The 9,754-nt window shown below is 47.8% G+C and overlaps 1 protein-coding gene across 1 annotated transcript; it reads right to left on the bottom strand.

Annotated features, from left to right (window-relative positions):
• Positions 1–5,672: 5,672 nt before the first annotated feature.
• Positions 5,673–8,155, bottom strand: LOC120693384 (cyclin-D5-1-like). Its single transcript, XM_039976809.1, has 5 exons — positions 7,565–8,155; positions 7,370–7,456; positions 6,981–7,281; positions 6,754–6,887; positions 5,673–6,642 (listed from the first exon to the last, which is right to left on the bottom strand). The coding sequence occupies exons 1-5, from the start codon at positions 7,904–7,906 to the stop codon at positions 6,406–6,408; spliced, it is 1,101 nt and encodes a 366-aa protein (XP_039832743.1). The 5' UTR covers positions 7,907–8,155; the 3' UTR covers positions 5,673–6,405.
• Between the last annotated feature and the right edge of the window lie 1,599 nt (positions 8,156–9,754).

The following is a 9,754-nucleotide window of genomic DNA, read 5'->3' as shown; positions in this document are numbered from 1 at the left end:
AAGGACTACTAGGAACCCAATCAGCCATTAAACCTCCAACCAAAACCCTTGCCAATGCCAGCTGCCCGCCAGGTGCGCACAGAGAGGGTGCGTGCTCGACGCACGGGGCCATGCCCTGCTGTTGATGCGAGCAAAGCTACATGCTCTGTTCAGGCTTTCATAGTTGAGGGCTTGAGGCCACAGGGCTCAGGCAGTCAGGCTTTTGAGTTTTGACCCGCGCCGCGCAGCTGTGCTGCTCGCCTGCATTTCTCTATGGTTCTTTTCCGTCTCCTCCTGGACGTGCGGAGTCACGCGACCGCGGAGATGGCATCGTCTACGAACACAGAATCATGTGCGTGCACCAGCACCAGCACCAGCGAAAGTTGGGCATGGTGCTTTTACGTGTACCAGAGGCATTTGAATGTGGCGAGTTCGTGTACGTGTACAAAAGGTACGGTGGTGTATGGTTATCTTATCTATAAATTGATCTGACCTCACTAGTTTGCAGGTAGAAAAATGTGGGTTTTCCATACCTCGGCAGAAAGTTATAGTTTGTATCACATGCATCTTTACATTCTGCAATTCATATTGAATTCCTTTCCATATGTGCTTGTAGAACGGGGATCTAGGGTGCAAAACTTTGTACGGTAGAGAGTGGCAACACGTAGAAAAACTTTATTGCACATTTAAATAGAAAGTTAATCGTGTAGGTTCCTGTGTGTGTAATTGAAACTTATTGTTTACAAGTCTAATTCAAACACACCCTTAGGCTCTAAGCCCAGTCATTTTCTACTGCGATCCATTTGGAATTCTCCTGCATTTGATTATATTTCCAAGCCGGTTCATATTGCACTTGATTAGTTGAATCATTTTTAGAGTAAGATATCTTGTTATGAATCAGGGCTTTGTACGACAGCATAATTATTGCAAACACATAGGCAGACGGCTGAAATGGCTATCACGACTTATCATTCTACCAGGGATCCATGAAATACTTGCCAAACTAAATCCTAAGCCCCCCTCCTGGCCTCCGCCTGTTGTTCCGATCAGGTCCATACAAACCGGGGGCTACAAAGTAGTGTACACTATTAGAGAGTTGTCTCATGCACTACCTCTATTTTTAAATGTGCACCTCTTTCGTTCTAAATTATAGGTTGTTTTGAATTTTAGAGATATATATATTTCGCTATGCATCTAGACAATGTTCAGATACATAGCAAAAACTATGAATCTAGATGTTGTCAAAAATGACATGCAATTTGGAATGGAAGGAATAGTATTTAAGGGAAGCAAGCACGTTAAGGGCATGATAAAATTCAGATAATGTTTGTCCAACACGTTCGTACTATGCGCGAGCACGAAAGGTCAAAGGAGTACTTAGGGCGTGTTTAGTTTGCGAATTTTTTTGGATTTGACAACCGTAGCATTTTCGTTTTTATTTGATAATTAGTATCCAATTATGTATTAATTAGGCTCAAAAGATTCATCTCATCATTTCCAGCTAAATTGTGCAATTAGTTATTTTTTTTAACTATATTTAATGCTTCATGCATGTGTCCAAAAATTTGATGTGACGGAAAATTTTGAAAATTTTTGGGAACTAAACAGGGCCTTAGTTTAACTTCCATTATTAGCTATCCCAAGAGAACGAAACTACCTGACCGACCATACAACAGTAGTGCATCCTCCACTGGGTGCGTGCGCGTCTCCCCCACGAGAGCGGGCGCCGTGTCCTGTCCCCCATGTCCGCCGAAAAGTACAAAGGGAAAAGCTTCGGCGCTCCACTGCTCATCTGGATGCCGCAGTGGCAGTGCGACGCTCGCCTTGCATGTAACAGTAGCATCACCAAACATGGCAGAACCAGCCCACCACCGCAGGAAGCGAGAAAGGGCTGGCCCGGCCGTCCTGAGCTCTGAACTGGACGGCACTCTGCAGCACGATCAACCGAGAGGGAAGAGAAGACGACCCCCAGATGCAGAGGACGGTGCAGTGTGACCAGACCAGACCACGCATGCAGGTTTGCACAGGAATCGAATCGCGCTCTGAATCCTCAACCCCATCATCACCATACATCTCAAGTTCCCAATTCTCACGAACTAGAAAGGCTCGTGGCTTTGCCGCGGTGGGCTCGTATTTCGCGTCGTAGGTTAAGGAGTTTGCTTGCGACGAGCCCACACCATCGACACGGTAGTTTGCGCGTTATAATTTTATGTGATTATATTTATCATTATAGAATAATTTGGATTGATTATATTAGGTTGAATACAAATGATTGCGTGTATTTGTGTAAATTAACATGTAAACTATATGTAGTAGCACAACAAGTTATAGTATATTAATTGGTTTATATAATAGTAGAGATAGTGTATATGGGAATATATACGTGTTGATATGGATAGAGTTCTATTCTTCACAATCAGATTATGAATTAAATGAAGATGTATTCCTTCATGCATATATTGAACTTAGAATGGTAACGATGCAGTCTTTCAATTGTATATGAATTTATAGTAAAAATTATGTACTATTAGTTAATTCTAAAAATGGTTTGACATAATCTGAAGAGTGCTTCATGGGCTTAAATTTGCACGTGATAGGCTTAAGTGAGCTGAACTGCGACCTTTAGTTTGGGCCCACTTGAAATTATCAAAGGGGGAGGAGGGGAACAGGGATGTGTCCCTTTCCCACAACACCCGCCAGCCATGGCAGCGGTTGGAGCTCAATGAGCTCCGCCGGAACAGAGAATCTAGACGCCGTTTCTAAATCTGAGGGCATGCGGAGCGAGGGGCTGATGTGCGGTTTTCATTTTGGTGGTTCTCGTTAGGGGTTGGGCCATGAAAGGGAGAGGGTTAGGGACGACTATTGTTGCAGGTCTTGGAGCTCGTGGGAACTCGGCACAAGCAAGGACAGAGAGGGGCGCGACTTTTTTTTTTTTGAGTTAGAGGGGCGCCACTTGGAAGAGTTAGGCAGCCACAGTGGGGTAGAAAAGCAGGTAGTAAGCAATAAATATTGTTTTCTTACCCGGCAGTAGCTATTGTGGAACCGGTAAACAACAAATACCAGGCAATAGTGGACCGGTAAGCAACAAATACCAGGCAATAGGCTTACTACCCGGCAGCAAGAAAAAAAAACATTAATTCCCTCTGCCCTGCTCTTTATCTTCTCTCTCCTCTCACACTGCTACGGATCTACCTTACTACCTACTTTTTGTAGTGCACATTGTGAAGGTGATAAACAACAACTATCTAATTTTATTAGAGCCCACCTTACTTACTAGTTGGTAAAAATACATTGCTCATGCCCTTAGAGGATGGTGTGGAGGCGCTCACTATCGAACCAGACATCGGAGATTCCTGTTTTTGGGTGGAGTAGGAGAAACTGAGGGAGACCGAGAGCGGGAGGACTTTTACGGTGCACAATACGACCATATACTACTGTTTGAAAATGACTCGTATGAAAACATCGGACCGTCGAGGTTTTTCTATACCATAGAAACATCGATTAGTAGTATGAGGTAGTATATCTAGGTAGTATAGGTAGTATAAGGGTAATGTGGGAAAAATCATTTCAGTACAAGGTTTCACCCTTGATGCAACGGCCTAAAAGTGTTGCAATATGCCAAAAATGGTTGCAATAGACAAAATTGCAAAAAAGAATAAAATTATCCTTAATTTGTATTAAGTTACTAATGACAATTTTACCCCTTCTAATGAATGGTTGGATCTTTTCTATACTACATACTACAAAATAGTAGTATTGTACACCGTAAAAGAGGTCGAGAGGGGTCGCTGGCGAGCGCAGATGCTACGAGTAAGGATGAAAACGGACGGAAAAAATCTCGTTTCCGTCCGGCCGTATTTCTACATTTATGCCATATTTGCAGGTAAACGGAAACGGGACGGAAAATTTCGGAAACGGGACGGGAAATGGGTAAAGGGTAGCCGGAAATGGGACGGGATACGGGAGAGAGTCTATCCCGCCCGTTTTACCGGGATCCCGTTTTCTACCGGGATGGACCCGCATTCATCCCGTTTTCAAACTATACGGGATAGGCTAAATAAATAAAACTACTGAGTATTGATCCAGCTCAACACAGGCCCAAGAAACCAGCCCCCAGTCCCCAGCCCAACACAGGCCTCAATCTCACGAGCGAGACCCGTCAGACCGTGTCTCTGGCGGCCGCCGCCCGCTCGTCGCCCCTAGCGCCCGCTCTACAAGCCTCCGGCGCCTCCGAGCTCCGGCCGCGCGCACCCTTCCGGCGGTCCGGCCGTCCGGGCTCCACAGCCCTGCGCGGCTGCGCCCCTGCAGAGGATCCGTCTTCTGTTTCTGTCAAGAGCAGCAGCAGCAGAGGATCCGTTTCAGGTATGCACTAGACCACTAGTAGGTCTGTACATTTAATTTTAGTAGCAGATTAGCTTTATGGATATGCTCTGAATTCTTTTTCTTACTTGTGGTCTCATTATTGGTGATGTGATGATCCGTTAGACTCATGGTTGGTCTCTTTGTTGATTCTTTGATTGGATTAAAGAGAAAGATATGTGAAGGTGCTAGTGCTAGTAAGAATGCTGCTCGTGGTGTGCACATGTTGCTGGTTTGTGCTTCGAATCATTGAATGTGTAAGGTGTCACGATATATGTATGTCTTGTAATGTGTCATCCCGGTGTAACACGATATATGTATGTCTTGTAATGTGTCATCTCGGTGTAAGTTTCTGGTTTCCGTTCCGTTCCTGTTGTATTCTGTTCGAATTTGTTCGTTTCCGTATACCCATATATCCCGGTTCCCGTCTGTTTTCATTCCGCTCCCGTTTCCGGTGAAAAAAATACGGCAATAGAAATGTAAGAATGCTGCTCGTGGTGTGCACATGTTGCTGGTTTGCGCTTCGAATCATTGAATGTGTAAGGTGTCACGATATATATATATGTCTTGTAATGTGTCATCCCGGTGTAAGTTTCTGGTTTCCGTTCCGTTCCGTTCCTGTTGTATTCCGTTCGAATTTGTTCGTTTCCGTATACCCGTATATCCCGGTTCCCGTCCCGTTTCCAGCTGTTTCCGTTCCGCTCTCGTTTCCGGTGAAAAAATACGGCAACAGAAATGGAAGAGGGGTTTTCCGTCCGTTCCGTCTGTTTTCATCCTTGGCTACGAGCCTGAGGGCTCGTCGAGGCAGCGGGCGGAGTGGCAGGCGGGGCCGCAAGGGCTGACTCGCGAGGCGGCGACACGGTGCGGCCAGCTGAACTGGCGAAGGCCTGAGCAGTGAGCTAGCGTGACGTTCGGGAGGCTGTCCGTTCCAATTGGGCCGTTCGATCCCCCATCAGACAGCCCATATTTCCCGGGTGATGTGGCCCGATGAGGTGCCACAGAATCGCCCTGGGACGGACCCCGCTTTCGTGGTTAGAGATTATATCATGATAGGTGTCACATCAACTTTACACAAATAGACGAATGTCCGCGTGAAGTACTAAATGAAATCTATTTGCAATTTTTTTTAGAAATAAATGTAATTTTTCGTGACGAATCTAATGACAGTAATTAATTGATGATTTGCTACAGTGATATTACAATAATCATTCTCTAATCGCGCGGTCAAAAACTTCATTAGATTCGTCTCACGATTTACACGTGGAGTGCTGCGGGTGGTTTTGTAATTGGATTTTATTTAATACTTTAAATTAATGGTCAAAGATGTAAAAAAATCTGACAAAACCAAACACGGCCATAGAAACACGATCCAAAGGCTCTCTGCCTGCAGCAGCAGTAGGCCAGTAGCAACGTGCTAAAAGATGGGGCTTGGACAACCCTGCGACTGCGAGGAACCACCCCCGGTCACCGCCTCGCGTACAAATCCGCTTTCGGCAGGCCATGGGCCACGGCGCTCGCTCGATCGCGACGCCATTGCCACCGGCCTTGGAGATCGTCGATGAGCCAGTGCCCGGTGGAATGGCGACCGGGCCTACTTCCGATCAGGGAGGTGGAGCGCAGCGTGCACAGCTCTGCAGCCTGCAGCAGCGAAAGTCCAACAGCCTTGCGCTGCTCCAGTGCTCCTGCTGCTGCTGCTTTCTGTGCCCACACATTCGAGATTTTCTTGACATCTCCTCCCCTATCCCTATCCTTAGGAAAAGGAGCTCAAGCCCAGCCATCGCCACTTTCCTCACTCTTTTTTTTGTCTTTTTCTTCTTGTTTTCTTCATCCTCTCGCTCTCGCGCGACCTCATCAATCTCACACAAGAACCAAGCCAAGCCCTCCATCGGCAATCCAACACGGCGAGCGGCGCTGCCAATCATTTGGCAGTGCCATCGCCCACCGGCGATCAAAGAACTGAAGGAAACACACTACGATCCGGGAAGAAGATTAGCCGCGTCGATCGGAGCTGCGGCGGTGGCCACTGTAGGACGACTGACAAAAACGTGCGCGTCCCGGCGGCGCTCCTCACCGGTCGACGCCCGGCAGCTCGAGCAGCCGCGCCCTCTTGTTGCTGCTCCTCGCAGCGGCCGCGAACGGGGAGCCCGCGTCGGCGGACACGGACTCGTATGAGCTGCCGGCGCCGGTCGAGCAGGGGCTGGATGGCGGCGGCGGCGGCCTCTTGGCCGCCTCGCCGGTCGCCGCCGGCGGGATCTCGCTCGCGCTCGCGCTCAGCATCAGGCTGTGGCAGGCGTGCACGTCCTCCTGATCACCGGAAGAAAAAGAAAACGGTCAGGATCGTGCTACAAGACTACGGGTTGATACCGTGGAGGGAGACGTGTCGGGAACAGAGCAATGCCGAGCAGGTGCTGGGACCTTGTCGAGCAGGCAGGATGGAGAGAGGCCGGTCATCTTCGACTCCAGCGCTTCCTTTGACAGAGCGCCATGGAGCGCCGCCAGGACGGCGGCGACGGCCACGGTGGACGGCCGGTAGTCGAGCACGCTCGCAGCTGCAGGAACGGAGCACGCCGCAGATTTTCAGACATCACCAAGAATGCGGAGGAGGATGCGGTGGCAGAAAAAAAAAACAAAGAAAAAGTAACCTTCGGCGGTTGTAAAGATGAGGGCGGCGGCCTTGGCGGCGGCGAGACCGCCGCCGCCGCTGCCACGGCGTAGCCTGGAGGAGAGGCAGGGGAGGTAGTCGAAGGGGGTGACGCCGCCCATGCGCCACCCCAGCGTGGACAGCACGAGCAGCTCCATGCGCCGGATGGAGGCGCAGCTGAAGTCGTACTCGTCGTCGGCGCGGAACTCCGACAGCGCCGGCGCGCGGTACTCCTCCATCTTCGCCGCCAGCGACACGCACGCCACCGCCAGGAGCCGCGCCGCCCACGGCATCACCGACCTCTGCAGCGCGTCAACCAACCACGTCGCGGTCAGTCCCGGGACCATGGAAAACAGACGAGATTGCGATTGATCTGCGATGGTTGGTTACGTCGAAGCACCGGTGGAGGCAGAAGCGGTCGAAGTAGGCGACGGCCAGGTACGCCGTGCGGTGGGAGAAGCCGAAGCAAGCTCGAGTCTGCAATGGCGGCGGCGGGTCAAGACTCGAGAAAGAGATGGGAGCAAAAGCTCCTTCGCGTCAAGAAGGTAGGTAAATTATGGAAGGTTGCAGTGCTCGATCATTCACCTCGATGATCCACTTGACGGTGTCCCGGCGCGCGCACCGGAACCAGTCCTCGGAGGAGGGCATCGGCGACGGCGACGACTCGGCGCCGGCGTCGGAGAAGTCGGAGAAGGCTGCAGGGGAGGACGACGCGGACGAGGAAGGCGAGCAGCAGAATTTGCTCTCCTTGGACACGAGGTGGTCCATGTACTCCTCGTCCTCCTCTTCCTCAGCTTCGCTGCACAGCAGGAGCAGCTTCCCGTCATCGGCGCTGCCGGTGAGGCCGCCGCCGAGGTCAGCGCCGTCCTCCAGGCACATGAGGGAGAAGGAGCAGCCGGCCGAGCCGTCCTCCTCCGCCTCCCCCATTATCGCTTCGCTGTCTCCACCACCCCTCCTTTCTTCTCACGCCGGAATCAGGCCGCCGGCGCCATCTGGTTCCGGCCGCCGGAAATGGAAGCTCGGAGGAGGTGGGAGCCGAGCAAGGTGGCCTGCCGCTCGAGCTGAGCGCCCTCTATTTAAGTGCCTCTCTCTTTCATTTCACTGCTCCCTCACTCCAAACACTCGTCGACATTTTTTTCCTTGTCAATGACCTCGAGGCGCTTGTTGGTCAAGATGCAGTAGTATCGGTTACGCTTTCGACTGAATTCATGTCGTCAGGGTGGTGGCAGTGGCAGGAGCGGTAGGGGCGGGCGCCATAGTCAGTGCAGGCGACCTGGCTTGACTCAGGTGTGTTTAATTCATTTTGTATTTTGCATTTTTATATTTTTGAAAGGAAATTTTTAATATTTGAAATATTAAATATAGACTAATTATTAAACTAATTACAGATTTCGTCTATAAACTATGAGACAAATCTAATGAACCTAATTAATCCATCATTAGAGATGGTTTGATGTAGCATTACTATAGCAATTTAGTGTCTAATCACGTCCTAATTAGGGTCATTAGATTCGTCTCGCGATTTACAGTCTATTTGTGTAATGCGATTTATTTTTTTGACTACATTTAATATATTATATAAATAATTTATAAAAATTTTGTATTTTACGTTTTGGAATGTAGGAAGGGCTGGAGTTCGGGGCTCCAATCACCGGGCTTGACCGGGCGGTGCCATGTCCGCTTCTGCACACCTCTAACTTCGAGGTAGTACTTGAAATCGTAGCGTCGGCGAGCCCAATGATGCGCAGCTCTCCATCTCGGAACCACGGAGACGACATCTTTGCGAGCCCAAAGTGCAGAACCATTTGTTTAAAGCCATGCTCCCACTCCATAAATCCCGTAAATATAAAAAAAATATCACATCGAATATTTCGACACATGCATAGAGTACTAAATGAAGTCTATTTATAAAACTTTTTGCATGGATGGGCTGTAAATTGCGAGACGAATCTAATGAGCCTACTTAATCCATGATTTTGTAACAGTGATGCTACAGTAACTATCCGCTAATTATTGATTAACCATGGATTAATTAGCATCATTAAATTCGTCTCGCGATTTACAACCCATCTGTGCAAAAAGTTTTGTAAATAGACTTCATTTAGTACTTCAAATTAACAAGATTTCATCGCAATTTTTTTTTGCAAAACATCTAAACACGGCCTCAGTCTCACTTACTGCATGGTACAGACGCACTTACAGTGCTTTTAATTCAGATCAAAAGGTTAATGACATGTAATACTCCATCCATTTTTTTGATAGCTATATTTGCTATTGACGTGAGCTATGATAATAAACATCAGAAGTAACGAGGAATTCCCGATTAAAATATTGGAGGACCAACTAAAAATTTGTATTTCATTTATTACATGATAAGTAAAATTATTTTCCTTGATCACTATATTAAGATGAAATATAGCTAGCAAAAGAGAATGGAAAGAGTATTTATTATTCTAGTTATAAGTGCAGGTCTGTTAGTACATGAGTATAGTGTTTTTATGAAGTACTCTATGACACTTCAACTAGAAATAGCTATTCCTATACACATAACATACATTATCTAAAATTAAAGGAAAAATTAAAACATTCATATATTATGAACTAGCAAGGTGGCCCGCGCTAATAGCGTGGGTAGCTAGTTTTTTATTTAATTCTTTAAAAGAAATTACATTGATAGAAGAGATATGTTTGATAATTTATTTACCTCTCGTTTGTTCTTGTTGAATACTACCTGCATCTTTCTATGCATAGAAGTTCGCGTCAATCATCAATTTT

Source organism: Panicum virgatum, chromosome 9N (genome assembly GCF_016808335.1).
Source record: "Panicum virgatum strain AP13 chromosome 9N, P.virgatum_v5, whole genome shotgun sequence".
Lineage (NCBI taxonomy): Eukaryota > Viridiplantae > Streptophyta > Magnoliopsida > Poales > Poaceae > Panicum > Panicum virgatum.
This window is presented reverse-complemented; position numbering and strand designations above follow the sequence as displayed.

Coding starts and splice junctions, on each gene's coding strand:
- LOC120693384 (XM_039976809.1), bottom strand. CDS start 7,906: ATGGGGGAGGCGGAGGAGGACGGCTCGGCCGGCTGCTCCTTCTCCCTC. Junction 7,282..7,369: donor GCCTCCACCGGTGCTTCGAC/GTAACCAACCAT, acceptor GACGCGCTGCAG/AGGTCGGTGATGCCGTGGGC. Junction 6,888..6,980: donor CATCTTTACAACCGCCGAAG/GTTACTTTTTCT, acceptor CCGTTCCTGCAG/CTGCGAGCGTGCTCGACTAC.